The following is a 21,748-nucleotide window of genomic DNA, read 5'->3' as shown; positions in this document are numbered from 1 at the left end:
CTGGGCCTTCCTTCCCACGTGGGCCCCTCCACCTTGCCATTCAACTTCCCTCTAAGGCTATTTGAACTCTTCACTTGGCCAAGTGTGTTTTTCTCATGTGGATGGCCCCCACACTCCACTAACAAAATAATATGGCCTCCTTTTCTTCCCTAAGTCCCTATGTCAAAATTGAGTGGGTTTCATGGCCTCCAAAACTATCCAAAATTGTGGGAAATTAAACCTGTAACAAAAATAATTTAGGAAGGGACATTACACATAACCCTCTCCATATAACCATGGGCAATGGACACAAGACTCTTAATCACCTCAAATACCATTACTAAGAAGGAAAGAACAGCAAATATAGTTTTGTGTTCGTGAGGCATGACTCCTTCCTAAACCTAGCTGGATTAGAATCCTACCTCCCTCCCTTTATGCGATGGACTTTTGCCTAGATGGCTTTGCATATGACCAGGATATTTATGCTTGGTCGGTTTGATGATTTGTAATATTTTTGAGATAGAACCTGATGACTTTTATATGGAATACTTATGTATATAGAGACATGTATAAGTGCATACACATATGTAATGCGTGATTGTATCTAATGATGAGAATGCATGGAATGATATTGTTGTGATTGCTTATATAAATGAGTACTGATGCTGTTGAGCGAGTGACAAAGCTGGCAGGCTGACCAATGATGCAGCACTCCCGGAACAAGGACTTTGATATTGACCTACGCTAAAGGTCACAAGGCTGTATATGCTAGAGTAGAAACTCCTCAGTGATTATGTATGAGCATTAGAAGGCTATGAAAGCCTAATTGTATAATCACAATTAACTCATGCGTGAATGTTGTGAAAGCATACCAACATAGATCTCATTAGATGGAATTTTGATTATGTACATAAAGTATGCATGTGTTGCATTATGCTTTCATTAATATTGGTGACGCAAAACACTAGTTATTGGCTGTCTAGGAAAACAACAGGGTGGGAGTGTGATTGTGATAGTGATAGTGAGACACTTGTTGGAATTCACAATTATACTGAGAGGAGACTGAATTAGTATAATGACATTTTTTACTTATTTAATTCCATTCAAATATCATAAAACATCAATCTCATAAACTGAACAAGTAACACACGATATACATGGAAGCACTTATGGAAGAAAACCACAAAACTTCTTGAACTAACCTACTATAAGTTAAAGAATAAAAAGGAAAGATCAAGGAAATGTCAACTTTTAGCATTAATTGCCAACATTTTTGGTCAAATCCACACAAAAGCAAGTCATGGTTCATTGTGTCTACGAAGCACTTGGGGAGCATCCAAGGAACGCCCAGCGAGCACCCAAAGAGCGCTTGGGAAGTGCACTCCCTGCCCCCAGGAGCATCCCAGGGAGTGTCACACTCCCCAAAATGGCAAGGAGTGTCCCAGGGGTGCTCCCTTGATGCTCCCACTCGTGGCACAATTTCTGGGGAGGTGGGGGGTGGCCCCTGTGAGGGTACTCCCAGCAATATAGTCGTAGTTGGCAAGCATACCTTACACCATATTCAAAAAAGGCTATGCAATCATACTTGGAAGATAATCAAAACCTACAAGACAAAAGACATGGCTGTGCAATGCTTTCTAATCTCTAATTTACAAATAGATTAGCAAATAACAATAGGAAAGATGAATGAAACATAATAATTTTTTGGCAACAGACTTCAAGCATGATCATCATGGAATATTTCTGATTTTGATTTTGAGCCAGTATGACTCAGGGTTCAAGCTTAACTCTGCACTTATTATGTGCTCTTTTTCTCTTTAAATTAACATTAGGAATCTCTAGGAGATCACCCATCCTAGTATTACTCTAGTCCAAGCATGCTTCACTGGAGACTTCTAATGGGATTATGTGCAATGATGCTGGTATGATTGCACCCTACTATTCTTGTGTTATGCAATGCATCAGATTTCAAACACTATCACCTTTGTAATATAAAATGCGGTATATTTCAAGGCTGGAAAGTCTATAAATTAAAGATTTATTGAACAATGGTACCTGCTGTTGCAGATCACTAACTTTCTGTTCCATGGCGCAGACTTCCTCTTCAAGTTGTTCTATTTGATTGTGGTAGTGGTTTATCACCTCTCTTGCCTCTTTTAACTCAGTTTCCAAGTCCTGAAATGATGATGGAAAACTCTCCCTACCGCAAAAAGGTACAATATTCAGATATGATAATTAGTAAATTAGTAGAAATGGCATATAGCAATTAAAAGAGATATAAATTGACTTTCCTTTATCTTCTCTCAGATTCTTTTCTACTCTCATGTACACAGGGTAAGCGATCCAGCACAATGTGCAATCACATTTCTTATATTAGGAAAGTGGTTCAAGGAACAATCAGAGATGAGATTCTAGAGAAAATAATATACTGAAGCTATTGAAGGTGATGAATGCCAAGCGTCAACCAGACCCGTATCTACATCTCCTCTATAGCCAACAGGCTTTCCACTCATGTCTGAAAAGGTTTTACTAATGGCACTTTCATGCAGCAGCATGTCCTAAAGCAAAGAAAAATAAGAAATATGAAAAATAAATGTGTACTAAGCAACATATTGATTAAACATGACAGCAATAGAAAAAATCAGGAATATCACATTTGACCACATTGGAACGTATATAGTTCCCCACAGTCTTTACCAGTACAGTAAAAGGCTATGTACTATCAGGACGTTCTGACATAGAGAGGACAGGAGAAAGTGTTCTTCGAGTTTTAACTTGGTACCTTAAGATAACATAGTTACTGATCATATTAAACGCAGAATCTATGAGGTGTTTGTTGTAAATAAATGAAGTGTATGCCACACGAACAGGAAAAGTTACAACACCAACTACGTTCGATCCCTACATAGTCATGATTTATTCGATCCATACATAGACATGACTTATGTTAAGGAAATATGTGAATTGATCCCAAAGTAGAACATTCGAAAGAGGTACGGAAAGCATGAATAACAAAAGAACAATCTAAAATAATCTCATAAACAATCTATAAAGCAACACGAAATGGAAAAAGTGATATTTCGGATAAATATGATTATAAAAGCTTCAATAATATTTACATTTTTAGGCAATAATTTCTGATCTGCTTCCTCTCAGTCAGTTATTTAATTCATACTATTGATTCTCTGTGTTAATGTAGTGCCAACTGAACAGTAGAGGAAAATTATTTTTTTAAAATTCAGGAGCATTGCATGATCATATCGCCTTTAGGTCCACATAGAAAGGAAAACCTCTAAGTAAATTGAGCCAGTACATCCTCACACAAAAGCTTTTGGAATTAATATAAATGGCGGGTAGATGTTTTTAACCCCCTTATGTATTGAATTATTAAAGTAAAAGTGATCACTTTTACTTAGTGTTGCACATATCACGATAATATCAGAATTATCACAATATTATCAGAATTATCACGATATTATCGCCAAATAGCCCCTTGCCAATATTATCACGATAATTTCCATGTTTTGAATTTATCACGATAATTTAGGTAATTATTGCGATAATTTTGAAATTATTGCCCTCTCTCTATCAATTTCAACTTTTTACCAATTTTTTTTTTTTAACCCTAATTTTTAAAAGTGAGTTAGGGAATTGAGCTGTGAGGATACTCTGCCCATTTCCATCAAGCAAAGAAGCGGAAATCTATTGTTTCCATTTCCCAAGATTCATCTCATGTGATACATGCCCTAGTAGTTAATGGTAATATTAAATTATTAAAGTAAAAGTGATCACTTTTACTTAAATTTTTAACATTACCATTAATTGGCTGAGGTTGTTTTAACATTACCATTAATTGGCTCAGGTTGTTTGAGAGTGGTTCCAACCTCATTGGATTTCATATGGAGAAAGTAGAATCTTAGATTGCACTCAAAATCCGACGGAATTAACAGTTTTTAGGATTTCAGGATTAGCGGGATTGCAACGTTTCTACTAGTTTATGTGATGTACAAGGGTATGGAACTAACATTTAATCAATATCACCAAGCCCTCTATGTACCTCGATGTTGGTGGCATTGGTTGTTGAGCTGCTCCTTCATGACCCTAGTAAAAATGTACACTTTACTCAAGAAAAATCATTGATTAAGATGTTAAGCTTTTTCTATCTTATTTTAATGCTTAGAGGGTAATCTTGATGAGTAGCATCCCAATATAAGCAATGATTTTTATGTTATGTAGCTATTTGTTGTAGCATGATTTTCTTTGGACTTTGGAGGCCATTTAGTGCCTCTCAATCTCTATTGATCTATTTTGATTCAAAGATGGGTTGCACTCAGTGATATTTTGGTTATATGCACTGTGAAAATTTCATCTATCACAACAACTGGAAATTATTCTCCTAATTGTTAATTTATTTAACAATTTATTTGCAGTTTTCAATGGCAAATATCAAATAACTCACATTGTGATTTTCACAAATAAACTGTGAAAAAATAATAGCGCTGGAATATGAGAAAATCTAACACACACATAAAAATGACACCGTTATTTTTGGACAATTGTCCTCGAAGAAACCCAACTTGGGAAAATCGATGCAGCAACTGAGGGTTTTTATTATTATGCAGCAGTAAATTCTAAGTACAATCTATGGATGCCTAACTAGCAATCCAAACAACAAGAAAATCTGGCCAAAATTATCTAAGGGAATTACCCTTCTTCCACAAGCAAGCCTCGACACAAGTTTCCTTCAGAAACTCATCCTCTTGGAACCCTTACGCTGGCCTCTATGCAATGCTTGCGCAGGCCCTATGACGTCTAGCCCGAAACTACCTCTGATCAAGTCGTTTTACCTGTCTCTGCCGAGGAAATCGCTTCTCCGACAATTTGGACCCTCTGCTCGAACTCTGGAACTGAAAACGATCTTTCCTCCAGCTAAATTGAGTTGCTCTTCTGAAGCAACTGCGCAGTCCTTTGCGCTACCTCACTGGGAATAACTCAGCCTCTTGTTGTTGCCTCTCCGGATCTGGGAAACTTCCTCCAGACCATTGTCCCTGCCCCTCACTATCTCTACTTCGATCTCTAGCTCTCCGGCTACTGCTGTTGCGCTCTGGAAATCAATCTGCAAAGGAAATTGAACTTCTGGTGTCTCTACTCCAAGTGTCCATCAACTTCTTCTTATATGTAGAACCCAATTTGTGCAATTTAACTAGACAACAAATTTGAATTGAAATTTAAAATTAAACGCAGAAGAATACCTAGAATTTAGTTTGGAGGCATTCCTTGTCTGTTGTGGCTCCCCCTCCCGTTACAAACTGCCCTTTTTCCTCCCAGCCTATCTAGGGTCTACCTATATGGTCCCCAGATCCAGAAGACTTCAAATGGAAATCTTCTGGCCCCCGTGCCTAAAACTCCAAGAACAATCAAGCTCAACCTCCCCCTTTGTCTGTGACTCTGCTAGAATTTCTACTCTATCTCTGTAAAAATCAAAACAACCCTCGTATCCCTCTTTTCCCTTTCTTATATAGGGCCCTCGTCTGTTTCAAAGCGGTGATTTCTCGAATGAGATTCCTCCATCGAAGGGTTAAGGTGATAAGTTTTGGTTTAGGGTTGAACAGGCATCCACCACCTGTGTCTATGGTTGACAGTGTGCTCCTATTACGTCTTATTGTATTGATAGACCACATATATGCTACGTGACTTTATTTTATGTTCATAATATATATATATAATGGATTTGGTTAAGTTTGCATGGTATTTTTACGATTTATTTTCTTTTAGTTCATAATTAATATATAATAAAACTTTTGTATACTTTATGTTGTACTTCACTTGTTAATTTATAAAGTATGTTTCATATTTACTTTAGTACCATATATATGACATTCCCTCCTATTTTGTATAATACTTTGTCTTTCTTTTTATTTTGTATAGTTATATTTTATGGTGGTGGTACATACCTTAAGTACCTCACCCAATATATATTTTTTCTACAATAATGATAATTTATTATTTTTGTGAGTTAGGTATTCACTTAGAATTTTCAATAATTAATTCGTTTATCTTTTACTGAAAAGTTTTCATAATAGGTTAACACGTATATTAGCGCAGTGCATGCGATGCATGCATATGTAGCTATCATATGGATGCATCGTATGCATGCTAATAGTCTTGTGTCCTATATAATAAAAATGGATCATTACATACACCCCTCCTTCGGAAAACTTCGTCTTGAAGTTGGGCTTACATAGTATATCCATAATTATTTAGCAATTTAGTATAATCATGTAAGAATTGTGTTTCATAATTGATTTCTTTTTTTAACGTGAAGGTACTTTTAAAAATTTGCGTTTTGAACGTTTATAATTTAACAACCTTAATAGTCATGCCCTGCCCCAGCCGGGTTCCCAAGCTATTCCAGAATCATCCTATCCTTCATAATCTCTTCCGTTCTCATCATATCCATCCTCTATAAGAATATATCATGGCGTCAGCTATACTGATCTAACCATTCATAAACATCAAGGGTGACAGCGTCGACTATATCGACCTGATTTCCTAGCAAGCATCTGGTAGTCATCATCACACGTCTAGGGAGTGTGACTCGCACAGTCCACCCATGACTCCAGGTTTTGGAAGATAAACAGTGGGTAATACCTCCACCTCTCCTAGTAGGACTAAGGTCAACACCCAATCATGGAATCTGATTGAGTCTCAATTGTTCTTGGAGTTTTTTCATCACGTGGGTTGATTTGGTAACAATACTATCTGCAATGTAAACACTTGTCCACACATTATAACATATGCATCAATATATATTCAAAGCCATTTGTATTCAGATAACAGTTTTTGTGCATTCTTGACATGATGTCATCTATGTTATTGATCTTTTGAGTTTATATAATCCTATTTTGCTATGTCTATCCAATACATTTGTAAGTTTGCTTTCGCATTAAATAGTCAAATGTAGTCATTCTTTTATTTCCATCTCATCATTCATGTAGATAGGTAAAATAAAATTATAGACATCACATCCATAATATACTTCATAATTCATATTAATATCATGTACCAGCAATGTTGAACTTATAACATACTTCATATTGGTATCCATGTACCAACAATGTTAGGCAAATAGCATACTTCATATTGGTATCCATGTACCAGCAATGTTAAGCAAATAATTTAAAATCATTTTTACAGGTAACAGTTTAAAATTATAGCCCACGGGGCTTTGGATTGGCGGTGAATGGGTGTACTGTTAAGGCACTCCTTGCGATAGGTCACCGGTTCAAATCCCCCGTGGGTGCTTAGGTAGTATTATATAGAAAAAAAAACAGTTTTAAATTATAGTCTTAAGCATCCAATCAAAATAAAGTAAAGATATACAAAATAAGGTTTTAGTGCTTAAAACCAAATAAGTTGGGGTATTTTGGTATATGGCCTATGTGTCTTCCTAAGTAGCCGATCCAGGACTATACTTGTCCCAGTAGACCTTAACTTGATTTACCAGGCAATTTTTGAGCTGTCAAACCCTACATTGCAGTATATGTAATGGTTCGACTGAAATGGTTTCCTTCTTTGATACTTGCAGTTCCTTCCATTGGAGATTCATCAGCGATGTAATGTCTTAATACAGATACATGAAATATATTATGAACTTTATGCAAGTGGAGTGGTAGTGCAAGACGATAGGCGATAGGTCCAACTTTTTCTAGAAATTTGAATGGCCCTATAAATTGGGTGATAACTTTGTTCCTTTTCCAAACCGAATGGTGCTTTTGTTTGGTCTGATGCGGATGAAAACCTGATCCCCTATTTCATAATTTCTATCTATCTTGTGAGCATCAACATAACTTTTTTGTCTATCTTGTGCCTCCTTTAACTGTTGCCTAATTTGTTTTACTTGTTTTTCCATCTCTTGAATTAATTCTGACCCCACTATTACTCGATCCTCTAACCTGTCCCAACTTAATGGTATTCTGCAAGGTCTTCCATATAATGGTTAAAATGGAGGCATTCTGATTGAGCTGTGGTAGTTGTTATTGTATGCAAATGCAACCAAGGGCAGATATTTTTCCCAATGTGTCTGTTGATCCATAACATACATTCTAAGCATATCCTCTATTACTTGGTTCACCCTTTTTGTTTGCCCATCAGTCTCTAGGTGATATGTTGTATTTAAATTTAGTTGAGTTCCTAAGGCTGACTGCATACAAGTCCAGAATCTTGAAGTAAATCGTGAATCTCTATTTGATATGATCTTTTTAGGTACTCCATGAAGTTTACTAATTTCATTTATAAATGCCCAAGCTACGTCAGCAATTTTATAAGTATCTCTTATGAGAATGAAATGAGTGTTTTTCGTTAGTTTATCTACCACAACCAGAATGACATTGTGTCTTTGTGGGGTATGAGGTAGTTCGACAATAAAATCCATAGAAATCACCTCCCATTTGGTCATAGGAATGTCATGAGGTTGTAGGAGACCTGCTGGGTGACAATGGTCAACATTCACTTGCTGACATTCAAAACATTTTGCAACAAAGTGGACAATATCGCGCTTCATGCCCGCCCAAAAGAAAAATTTCTTTATATCAACATACATTTTATTTACACCAAGATGTGCACAATACAGTGCTCTTTGGGCCTCCCTAAGAATGATGTTTCAGAGATCCTCACTATCAGGGATGTACGTCCTTCCATGGAATCGCAAAATTCCATCATCTTCTAGTTCATATCAATCAAACTTGGGTTCTTTTGGATTTTTACTATCAAGGCCGAATCTCACTTTTAAATACTAACTCTCTTCCAAGAGATGTTCTAGTACTTGCTTCCTCATGTTTACCTTGATAGGTGTGAGGGAAAATATCCTTGATCTTCTACTTAGAGCATCTGCCACTACATTCTTTTTCCCTTTAATGTATGAAATTCCAAAGTCATACTCACGTAAGAGTTCATTCCATCGTCTTTGTATAGCATTCAAATCCCTTTGGGTAAACAAATATTGTAAACTTTGGTGGTTTCTTTTGAGCATAAAGCTTCTCTCTACAAGGTAGTGTTTCCATATCTTTAAAGCTAACACTATAACGTCTAACTCTAAATCATGTGTCATAGAGTTCTTCATGAGACTTTAATTTCCTTGAGGCATATGCTATTACTCCTTTGTCTTGTCTTAATACTGCACCGAACCCTTGCTTGGATGCATCAGTACATATGGTAAAGTCTTTGTCCATATAAGTTACTCGTAAGATTGGTGCACTGGTCAACAATTTTTTAAGTTTAGAGAATGCCATGTGACATTCTTTGATCCATTCATACCTAACTCCTTTACGCTGGAGGGTTGTGATAGGTTTTGCAATATTTGAGAACCCTTCTACAAACCTTCAATAGTATCCGATTAAACCCATGAAACTTCTTACTTCATGCGCATTCTTCGGTATTGGCCACTCCATGTTTGCTTTTACCTTTTCAAGATCTATTGGATCCCTTCACTAGATATAATATGACCTAGGTAATGAATCTTCTTCTGAAAGAATGAACACTTGGATAACTTTCCATGTAATTGGTGCTCCTTGAGACAAGATAATACTATCCACAAGTGTTCTTCATGCTCCTCATTTTTGGAGTAGATGAAAATATCATCTAAGAAGACTTGTACAAAATGATTGAGATACTTGCGGAAAACACTATTCATAAGATTCATGAATACTATTGGAGCATTAATCAACCCAAATGGTACTACAATGAACTTGTAATGCCCAAAGCGTGTTCGGAATGAAATCTTAGAAATATCGTTTTCCTTAATCCTTAATTGATGATAATCTGACCATAGATCGATTTTTGAAAAGACAGAAGCTCCTTTCATTTGGTCGAAGAGGTCATCAATTCGAGGCATTGGATATTGATTCTTTATTGTAGCTCGATTTAAATCTCGATAGTTTATGCATAGCTGCAAGGAACCATCCTTCTTCTTGACAAAATTACAGGTACACCCCAAAGCGAAGTACTAAGTTGGATGTGTCCTATATCTAGTAGTTCCTTCAGCTGAATTTGTAACTCTTGAAGTTCGGGACCTGTCATTCTATAGGGTGTTTTAGAGATTGGATTTGTACCAGGTTTTAATTCTATTGTGAGATCAATCTCCCTTTCAGGAGGTAATCCTGGTAGTTCTTTTGAAAAAACATCCGAAAATTCAAAAAACATCGGATATTGCTCTAGTGATGGTCACTTTTCCTTGCTTACTTCCTTTACTGCATTGCTAAGATGAAGTGTAAAGATACCTTCCTCTTAATACCTTGGATTAACGCGTGGAAGGCTTCGTCCTGTTGCTCTTGAGAGTAGGGTGGTAAGTACTTTGCACAAAATTTTTCTTTGAACAACTTCCAGGGAACGTTGTCCGATGTGAGATGAATTTTTTTTCTAGATTTCCCCACCAAATCAAAGCACTTTCTAGGGCATTGATATATACATAATAAAAGCTGGTTTCTTTCTTTGGTTAATTTAAGGTTCAATAATCCCACCACATAAACCTTATTATAAAAATATATATATGTAGGTAAATTACACAATGTATCCCACATTATATTGACAATTATCGATCTATTTAACAACATAAATTTATATAATCCACTTTTATATATATTGGCATAAAAAGAAATAAACTATGCTCGAGTGAAAGACAACCATTAAAAGTATAATTAAAAATAATAATAATAATAAATTATTTCAATATGGTAAGTGGAATTTGTAAGATAGTTGTTTAGGGATTCACTAGAATCATACGGACTTTTCATATGGTGCGATTATTTTAAACTTTTGATATTTAATGAGTCCAGAGATTTGATCATTTAAAATTATATATTATTGGATAACAGTGACTTCATCATTATAATCTTAATAGTGTTTTAATATTTAATTATATGCCACCCTATATTGACCATACGGGGGTGTAATTTTATAAGCCACCACATATTTATAGAAAGTATATTTATAGAAAGAAAGAGACCATCACTTTGTATGATGTCATAAATGATTATATGCCCTAGCCGACTAAATTTATTAACGACAACCACTTTATTAAAGTCAACTACTTTAAATTCATCTCAAGCTGAAATAGCAAGAAAGGAAACTTCAAGTTCCCTCCGTCATTGAGATAAGTTGACATTACAGTGGTTGAGCCCGAACTTTTGTGCTTCATGCACCTCTCACTTTTGCAAGCTCCCAATTTAATAACATTTGTGAGTATAAACTAACTAGATCCCATGAGGCTTCAATGATGGTTTATGAAGGTTCCATTTTTTTTTTGGTTGGACACAACTAAAACATTCTTTTAAACAAGTGCTACATAGTAGCTTATCCCTGCCGCTAAGTAAAATAATAGTGAACTGTCAATATATTAAAAAAATTAGTTACTATGCTTTGTAAATGTAGTTACAAAATGTATCTTTGGGCCTCAGGCTTGATAATGGAGATATAGACTTATATTGCATTGGTTGAAAAGTCAATCATGGTAGTCGAAATTACACAACAACCAAATTGTTTTTGAAATATGCCCCTGTAAGATAGACAACTAACGCCATTTGTTAATTTCAAATTATGGCATTTGTTATTTGATGATTATTTGATGATTTGTACGGTAATTTTATAATTATATTATGTAAATGTGAAAAGATAAACATGAATTTAGAAACACGATATTGTTAATGTTTGAAATTATACATGATGATTAGTAATTTTGTTAAAATTGACAACTAGGGTCAAACTCCACATGGGTCATCTTATTTATGATAGCTGAATTTTTTCTTGGATTCCTCTCTCCGAGAGGTGTAGGATTGATCTAAAGATCATCCGATACTGACATGTGTACAAATGAAGTTATGAATTTATTTTGATTATGGTCAAATTGTCAAGGTCGTCCAACGAACTTAAGTAGGCTCAGAAGCCCAACAGTCATGTCTATTCATCCTCAACGTTGCATATAAAAGGAGGAGACCTTAAGTCATTTTATCATCATCTCATCTTCACTCATCTCTCTCTTCTCACTTGATTAGGTACGCAAATCTCGCAGTTGTCTCTCACACGTGCAAAGGAAAGGATGACATTTTCTGTTTGACTAAGTTGACCAACTTTCACTGAATTTCAAGGGCTTCATTTTGGGCTGCGTTGACCAGCATTGACCTCCTCTTGACTGCAGATTTGGGTGAGGACCTTCTCCTTAGCAGGCCGTAGATCTGGGCACTGAAATTGGGGTGATTTGACCACTTGTTTGACCAGCGTTGACTTTTATGGTTAGGGCTTTTTTGTTGCTGTCATAAATTATTAGATTTGTAAATTTGTACTCTCTCTGTTGAACTATTGAAGAATATAAGAAGAATTGATCAAGGGTTTCCCCACATTAGGGTTTGTCCCTGGCTGGTGCCACATCTTGTGTCCTCTTGTCTTGGCTTGTCTTCTACTGCTTATGTTTATGTTCTATTTGCATTTTACTATCATGCTAATGTGATTGCTAAACTGGATATTGATATTGGGCTAATAAAGAAATTGAAGTAAATTGCTCTTAAGCATAGAACATACCATTGTTACCTAAAATTAACATGGGATCAGAGTTGATGTGAAGACAAAGCCCAAGCAAGAGTGAAAGAGCAATCACCGAAGACAGTTGAACAAAGAAAAAAGGCTCAATGGGTTCCACATCCCACTTCCCGGCTGAAGACAAGCTCCGTGAAAAGTCTGACTATCATGGATGGAAGATGTCTCTTGATCTGACCTTGGAAGAACAAGAAGTGTTGGATTATTTGAAGGGTAAAATCCTTGAGCCTCCTTCAAATGCATCGGCTGCTACGAAGACCAAGTACAATAAAGCTAAAGTAGAAGCGAAAAACATTATTAGAGATTCGATTGACAAGCGTCTATGGCCTACATCTCCAATTTGAACATCTCCAAGGAGATCTACGACAGGTTGGTCAGCATGTTCAAGGTTAGTGATGCAAATCAAATTTTATTTCTCAAAAATAAGTTTAAAGATATTAAGAAGGGCAAGGACGAGGATATTCAATCCTTCTTCTTAAGGATCACTGAGATCAAGAATGATCTACTTTCGATTGGAGAGGTCATTCATGATAGGGAACTTACTATCACTAACCTAGGAAGACTCCCACCCGAGTGGTATATATTTAGAACCACTATTCTCAATAATGATCGAATTCCAAGGTTTGAAGAATTGATGTCGAGATGCATTCAAGAAGAAACAAGAATGGTGGAGCAAGAAATGCTTTCTAATAGAAGCAACCCCACTGCTTTCTCCACTCATGCCAAAAGGAGAAATAATGCAGGGTCTAAAGATCATTTCAATGGAAAGCCTGGATCTAAGAGTGGAAGGAAGGGCAGGTGCTTTGTTTGCAATAAGTTTGGCCACCATGCAAGGGAGTGTCCAAATAGAAGGGACACATCACATGATGATGATCACAATCATTCCAGGGGCAACTTCAACAACAACAATCAAAGGAATGGCAGGTTCAATGGCAAAGAAAAAAGGAACGCGGGACATCATGGAAATGGTCAACCCTCCAAGAAAGCAAGGAACTCCAAGTATGAAGAATCAAATGTTGTGAACAATAAGCAAAAGGAATGTTATCTTATATCGGCCCTCTCTAATACCTCTCCAACGGACTCTTTGGGGAATTGGCTAATTGATAGTGGTGCCTCAAGGCACTTCACTGGATACAAGGAAGCTCTCTCTAATCTGATAGAGGAGGAGACAAACTTGGAGATTATTTTTGGAGACGATGCCACCTATCCCGTTAAGGGAATAGGGAATGTTACCCTTCAATTGAATCAAGGTAACACGATTCATTTACAAGAGGTTCTATATGTACCTAATCTCAAGAAGAACCTGGTGTCCATTTCAGCAATGGAAGACAAAGGATACAAGGTGGCATTCATCGATGAAAAGGTACGTGTTTGGAAAAGGAATTTTAAAGATGCTTTTACTCTTGGGTTTAGAGTTGACACTTTGTATCAAGTTGGAGGAAGTCCATTGGGAGCCATGTTTTGTGACACATGTCTACAATATGAACTATGGCATCGGAGGTTTGCCCACCTTCATTATAAGGCTCTACCTGATGTGAGACAGATGGTGACTAGTATGACCGAGTTCAAAGTAGAGCATGAAGGTGTATGCTCGGGATGTGCCGAAGGAAAACTTACAAGGGGACCATTCCCCTAAAGTAATATCAAGACCACAGATATATTGCAGTTGATCCACTTTGACATAACTAGTATGATGCCCGTAAACTCTTCGGGAGGATACTTATATTATCTCACCTTTACAGATGATTATTCTCGCAAGACTTGGATCTACTTCTTGAAAAAGAAGGATGAAGTGTTCACCTGGTTCCGTCACTTCAAAGCCATGATCGAAAATCAATCTGAGAAGAGAATCAAGATATTGAGAACTGATAATGGGATTGAGTACGAATCAAATGAATTCCATGATTATTGCAGAGAAGCTGACATTAAGAGGGAGACTACAACACCATACACTCCCAAGCAGAATGGCATGGCCGAAAGGAAGAATCGTACTATTGTAGAAGTTCATGCCATGCTTCATGATCAAGGGCTTTTGAAGTTTCTATGGGCCGAAATTGCAAATATCGCCGTATATATTCAAAATCGATGCCCTCATCAAGCATTGGACTCCAAGACTCCCGAAGAAATGTGCACTGGTAAGAAACCCGATGTCTCTCATTTTAGAATTTTTGGAAGTCTTGTATATTTTCATGTGCCAAAAGAGAAAAGAAGCAAATTGGGTGCATCGGGAAAGAAAGGAATCTTTGTGGGCTATAGCGAAAAATCTAAGGGCTATAGAATTTATGTGGCTGGTCAAAGGGAAGTTGAAATAATTCATGATGTCACCTTTGACGAAGATATGGCCCTTAGTAAGATCAACAACCTTCTCATCCTAAGGAAGGACAAAGAAGTTGACACAAGAAATCAAGTTGAAAAAGAGGATGAAACGATGTCTGATGTTGATGAACCTATGTATCCTATTGATCCACTCCCTCATGAGCCTTTCTCCCCCAAAAGGAGACCCTCATGGCTTAGGGAGACTCTCCAAGATGCCAAGAGACATACTACACCAAGGGGGACTTTCCATGAGGGCAAGAAGCCGAACAGGTATCAAGGATTCTTGACTGTCATGAGCACTATCATTCAAAATTAGCCTTCATCATTTGAAGAAGTCGTGAAACAACAAGTATGGAAGGATGCTATGAATGAAGAATACGAATCTATTATGAAGAATGATGTCTGGGATGTGGTTCCTAGACTATAGGACAAATGATGGAAGTGCAAAAAAGTTCAAGGCTCATTTTGTTGCTCGAGGCTTCTCTCAAAAGAAAGGTGTAGATTACGATGAGATTTTTGCACCTGTTGCCCAATACACCATTATCCGCTCAATCATAGCCCTTGCTGTCTCGCAAGGATGGTGTTGATTTGGGGTAGCATCGGATGTGCTCTAGCCACGAAATTTGGTGGAAAGGTTGGGGCACATGATATCTCCAATACCCAGAAAGGGTTTGGGCAGATTCTAAACAAATCGGGAGATATTAAAATAATTAACATTTTTAATGGAGTCCCTAAGTCTAAACTTAGGGAAAATAAAATATTAATGTGTATTAATATGAATCTATGTTAGAGTGGTCCAAAAGACATGGATCAAGCCAGATCTAATCTTAGCCATTGATTAGGGACTTAATCTCGGCCGTTGAGATGTCAACAGGAGAAGTATAAGAGGAGGCTTGAGGGTCACTTGGAGAGCACACCAGAGTGATCAATCATTCTATTCTCTAGAGCGGGGTTGCTAAGAGAGATAGAATCAGTGATCGGGAGAGCAGCTGAGGGGCATTTAGTACAGATAAATAGAGAAGGTAGAGAGTGTGTCGGGAGAGTAGCGCAGCAGCCAAGGAGAGTGATGCAGAGCCAGCAAGGGCTCACGCAGGACCATGCAGAGGCAGCTAAGTGCTGTGCAAAGCAACAAAGGGGCCAGTGTAGCTGACGCAAAGGCTTCGAAAGTTGACGCAGGGCCTCCTAGGGCTGACGCAGGCCAAGGAAGGCTGACGCAGGGCCATTGTTGGGCTAGGAGAGGCTAATGCAGTCTAGATTGGGTAGACACTGGGGTTGCAGAACAGTTTTGTGCTGAGGAACTGCTGGAAGGATTTACGGGGTTTCAGCCAGGAGATTTCTCTCAAACTGTGAGGTATAGCTGCTAAGGAAATTCTCTGTTGGGTACGCCAGTTTCGGCACCCAAATTGTACTCTGATATTGCTTAATAAGAAAACCCTCAGATAGCTGCACCGGTTTTCTCGCATTGGATTTTTCCGGGGACATTGGTCCAAAAATAATGGTGTCATATGGTGTGTTTGTTCTTGTTTCTTTTAGTTGCTGATTTGTAATATGTTGAGCACGCACTGATGTTTATTTTCAGTATTTACATTGTAAATAACTTGTTAAAGAAAAATAACAAGTAGGTAGGGATAAATAAAAAAAAATGCATGGACGGTTTCTAAATTAAGTAAACTTAGAAACTTCAACATGGTATCAGAGCGTGATTGTAGATCACAGGACGACTAAAAGACGTTAGCCGAGCGGAGCAATAACAACAAAAAACAGTTGTCCCGAGGTGATAGAAGCTGTTTCTAGCAGCACAGAAGCCAAGAAGTGTGACGCAGAGCCAGCCAGAGCCACGCAAAAGAAGCCGGGAGCTAGGCAGAGCCTCAGAGAGGCCAGCGTTGCTGACGCAGAGGGTCGGAGGGCTGACGCAAGGCATCCTAGGGCTGACACAGACCCATCCGGGGTGACGCAGAGCCAGCGTGAGGTAGAGAGGGGCTGGCGCAGTTCACAGAGAGGTAGTTGCTGGAGTCTAGAAGGCTGCAGAAATATTGCAGAGTGGAGTTGGTGAGGTACTGTAGTCAGAAAAGTACCTGACAGAGCAGGGCCAGAGGAGTTGTTACCGAGGGTTTCTAGCCGAGGAACCTGGATCAGCAGTGCAGTTGCACACGACGATCAGAGTAGGGTACATCTCGACAAGCGGCAAAAGGATTTCCAGGAGGGAAATCTGGACTCAGAGGGAGTCCAGAAGAGAACTTCCAGACGGGAAGTAGAGACTCAGAGGACTCGAACAGAAAACTTCCAGGAGGGAAGTAGAGGAGCATCATGGCACTACACAGGGTAAGAGACCAGGATAGACTGGACGGAGCATCGAACTTCGCAGTCTGGAAGGCCAGAATCTTATCAGTGTTTGACAGGAATTGTGTGAAGAACTTCGCCTTGAAGGTTATAGCTATCCTAGTCGACCCCAATGATAACGACAAGTACGAAGAGGCAATGGCAAGGGCTAAGTGCATTATCCTTGATAGGGTCAAGGATCATGTGGTGCCACATATAGCCAAGAAGGAAACGACAATTGAGATGTGGGAGGCTCTCAAGAACCTATACCAGCATACTTCTATGCAGAGAAGAATGTTGCTCGAGAACCAGATGAGGTCGTATTAGATGAAGAAGGGTCAATCAATTGACACCTTCCTCGGAGGATTGAATGAGATCTGAGACTAGTTGACAGCTATAGGAGCAACACCGGATCAGGAGCCTATGGTGAGGACAGCTCTGAATGTTGTCTCAAAAGATTGGGAAGTGTTTGTCCAAAGTATCCTGGGCAGAGGGACTCTCCTACCTTGGGACGAGATGTGGGCAGCGCTTCGCCAAGAAGAGATCAGACGGTAGTCAAAGACAGGTAGCAGTAGCAAAAGGATCAAAGTTCAGCAAGAGAATGAGGATGTGGCCCTAGCATCTGAGGGAAAGCAGGAGAAGCAGAAGAAGAAAGATCTCTCCAAGATCAAGTGCTTCCACTGTGGGGAGATGGGTCATTATGCGACCCAGTGCCCAAGGAAGAAGAGTAAGGGAGAATCTTTCGAGACTAAGGCAGCACCAACACGGGCAGAGAAGGAAGTTTTGACAGACGATGATTGTGCCATGAGTGCACACGCACCACTTGAGCGGAAGTGGGGAGACATCGAGTTGTAGTCAGATGAACTACAAGCAATGAGGGGCAGGATCCTTGAGTTACCCAGCCTCTTGGATTAGATCTTGCTACGAGAGCCTCGACGAGGAGTAGCAAGACTGGCTGAGTCGGGTAGAGATGAATGCAGATGGAGCGGCAGAGAGAGCTACAGTGCAGGAGTCCTAAGACAACGCAGAGCTAGTAGGCTGCAGTAGTGCGAGAGGCACAGGAGTGTTGCACCAGTGCAGGATGGCACAGAGATGTGTGCAATGGTGCGAGATGCAGGGAGTTGTTGCAATAGCGCAAAGGTCAGAGAGGGAGCACTTGTCAGCAACAGAGGGAGCTTCAGCATAAGAGGGTGTTTCTAGCCCAACAAGGAGGTCAGTTGGGAGACCAGTTACTTACTTCTCAATAATTGAGTTGTAGTGCAGCAGTGGGCAGCACGATGCAGCATGATGAGAGGAGGTGCAGTGCAGATCCAGTGCTGGGAGAAAGGACCAGCAGCAACACGGATGCAGAGGGATTTGTCGTACAGATGTAGCAGTGTCAATGGCAGAACCATGGGCAGCAGTACAGGATGCAACAATGCGGAGGATGTTGGGCAGGAAGGCCTAGCATCAGCACAGGTACCAATGACAGATGATCAGAGTGATACTCAGTGAGGAGTATTGCTAGAGCACAGTTCTCACTAAGAGGGAGTGTTGATTTGGGGTAGCATCGGATGTGCTCTAGCCACGAAATTTGGTGGAGAGGTTGGGGCACATGAGATCTCCAATACTTAGAAAGGGTTTGGACAGATTCTAAACAGATCAGAAGATATTAAAATAATTAATATTTTTAATGGAGTCCCTAAGTCTAAACATAGGGAAAATAAAATATTAATGTGTATTAATATGAATCTGTGTTAGAGTGGTCCAAAAGACATGGATCAAGCCAGATCTAATCTTAGTCGTTGATTAGGGACTTAATCTCGGCCGTTGAGATGTCAACAGGAAAAGTATAAGAGGAGGCTTGAGGGTCACTTGGAGAGCACACCAGAGTGATCAATCATTCTATTCTCTAGAGTGGGGTTGCTAAGAGAGGTAGAATCAGTGATCAGGAGAGCAGTTGAGGGGCATTGAGTACAGAGAAACAAAGAAAGCAGAGAGTGTGCCAGGAGGGCAATGCAGCAGCCAAGGAGAGTGACGTAAAGCCAACAACGGCTCACACAAGACTACACAGAGGCAGCTAAGTGCTGCGCAGAGCACTGAAGGGGCCAGCGTAGCTGATGTAGAGGCTCCCAGAGCTGACGCAGGGCCTCCTGGGGCTAACGCAGGGCCAGCGCTGGGCTAGGAGAGGCTGACGCAATCCAGATTGGGTAGACGCTAGGGTTGCAGAGCAGTTTTGTGCTGAGGAACTGTCAGATGGGTTTTCCGGGGTTTTATCCAAGAGATTTCTCTCAAATTGTGAGGTATAGCTACTAAGGAAATTCTCTATTGGGTAGGTCAGTTTCGACACCCAGATTGTACTCTGATATTGCTTAATAAGAAAACCCTCAGATAGCCGATTTTCCCGCATTGGGTTTTTCTGGGGACATTGGTCCAAAAATAATGGTGTCATATGGTGTGTTTGTTCTTGTTTCTTTTAGTTGCTGATCTGTAATATGTTGAGCATGCACTGGTGTTTATTTTCAATATTTACATTGTAAATAACTTGTTAAAGAAAAATAACAAGTAGGTAGGAATAAATCAGAAAAAGTGCATGGAGGGTTTCTAAATTAAGTAAACTTAGAAACTTCAACAGATGGAACCTACATCAGATGGATGTCAAGACGGCTTTTTTTCATTTTTCGATCAAAGAGGAAGTTTATGTGGAACAACCCGAGGGGTTTGAGGTTCATAACCGGGAATCTCATGCATGCAGGTTGAAGAAAGCTTTCTATGGCTTGAAGCAAGCACCCCGGGCTTGGTATGAGAGGATTGATAGCTATCTGATGAAGCTCAGATTCACTAGAAGTGAAGTCGATCTAAACCTTTACTTTAAGGTTGAAAATGATAAACCTCTCATACTAGTACTTTAGGTGGACGACCTCTTTCTGATAGGTGCAGACCCTCTCATTCACAAATGTAAGAGGGAGTTGGCTTCTGAATTTGAGATGAAGGACCTCGGACTAATGCACTACTTCCTAAGGTTGGAAGTCTGGCAAAAGCCAGAAGAAATTTTCCTATCTCAAGGAAAATATATTGCGAAGATACTGGAAAGATTTGGAATGGTGGAGTGCAAGCCTGTGACTACCACGATGGAACTTAACTTCAAGAAGTTATGTGGTAGTACTACCAGACCAAAATTGGGAAATGCCTCTGAGTATCATCAACTCATAGGAGCGTTGATGTTCTTGGTGAACTCCCGTCCGGACATATGTTTTGCAGTTAATACGTTGAGCCAATATATGGTTGAGCCTCATCATATACATTGGATTGGTGCCAAGAATCTTCTGAGATATCTTCGGGGCACAATCACTCATGGATTGGGATACACTGCCGGAGATGTGAGGTTGCATGGTTATTTTGATGTTGATTGGGCCAGTAGTGTGGTGGATCGCAAGAGCACTTCTGGGTGTTGTTTTTCTTTGGGTTCCGCTTCGATATCATGGATGAGAAGGAAGCATAAATCGACTTCCTTGAGCACCACTGAGGCCGAATACATAGCTGCTAGTATGACCTCCTGTGAAGCTGTTTGGTTGAGGAAGCTCTTCAGTGAGATGTTTGGACATCTGCTAGATACCACTGTGATCCTCTGCGACAACCAGAGTGGGATCCGATTATCAGAGAATCTCGTATTTCATGATCGCTCCAAGCACATAGATATCAGGTACCACTTTATCTGAGATATGGTACAACAAGGAGCAATAAGGCTCCATCACATTGGAATTGATGAGCAAGTCACCGATATTCTGACAAAGCTCATGGGGAAGGTCAAGTGCTTAGCCTTCCGAGAACGACTTGGAGTCATGGAGAGACCCTCTTCTAAGGGTCCTGTATGATATGGACATTGAGCTCTGGGAGCTCCAAGGGGCTTGGGGTACTTCTTGGAGCGATGAACAACCATAGGGTGAGTGGTTCAGCCTTCCCCTAGTGGTTTGCTGTGTACAGGGTGAGTGGTTCAGCCTTCCCCTATGATACCCCGTGGCGACATGTAGGCAGGATGAGTGGTTCATCCTTCTCCTACTGAGACATCCTACCCATGCAGTCTGGGACTCATGGGAAGTACCTCTCATCTGGCCAATGAGTAGGGAAACGAGGATAGGGATCATAGTACTATCGATGGACGCACCATGTACTACTGTACTCCCTATGCTAGGATGACCGATATTGATCTAGGATCAATTGGAACTGACTACGGGTTAGTAAGAGTGGTATGACACTCTCTCTTTTGATTGGAACTAACTTCGGGTCAGTAAGAGTGGTATGAGACACTCTCTTTTATTTGGCACTGACTTCGAGTCAATAGAGAATGGTATGATATATTCTCGATCACTTCTTCTTCTTCATAGTTCAGCAGAGAAGAGCAATGCATTGATGGCAGAGATAGTACCGACTGGCAGATGGAGTTCTCCCTAGTTGAGAGGGAGTGTTAAAATTGGCAACTAGGGCCACACTCCACATGGGTCATCCTATTTATGACAGCTGATATTTTTCTTGGATTCCTCTCTCCGAGAGGTGTAGGATTGATCTAAAG

General features: G+C 39.6%; 1 protein-coding gene across 2 annotated transcripts in view; it reads right to left on the bottom strand.

Annotated features, from left to right (window-relative positions):
• The window catches only part of LOC149221192 (uncharacterized), a 311,552-nt gene that overhangs the window by 40,800 nt on the left and 249,004 nt on the right, over positions 1-21,748 (bottom strand). Inside the window, exon 4 of one of the 2 annotated variants that reach the window (XM_089385027.1) lies at positions 2,035-2,183. In XM_089385027.1, the coding sequence (XP_089241153.1) occupies positions 2,035-2,183 (149 nt within the window). The remainder of the gene's footprint in view (positions 1-2,034; positions 2,184-21,748) is intronic. The other variant, XM_089385029.1, reaches the window with a different exon arrangement.

Source organism: Pinus tabuliformis, chromosome Q, assembly GCF_031772625.1.
Source record: "Pinus tabuliformis cultivar Carrire ecotype Pingquan chromosome Q, CPIR1, whole genome shotgun sequence".
NCBI classification, from domain to species: domain Eukaryota; kingdom Viridiplantae; phylum Streptophyta; class Pinopsida; order Pinales; family Pinaceae; genus Pinus; species Pinus tabuliformis.
This window is presented reverse-complemented; position numbering and strand designations above follow the sequence as displayed.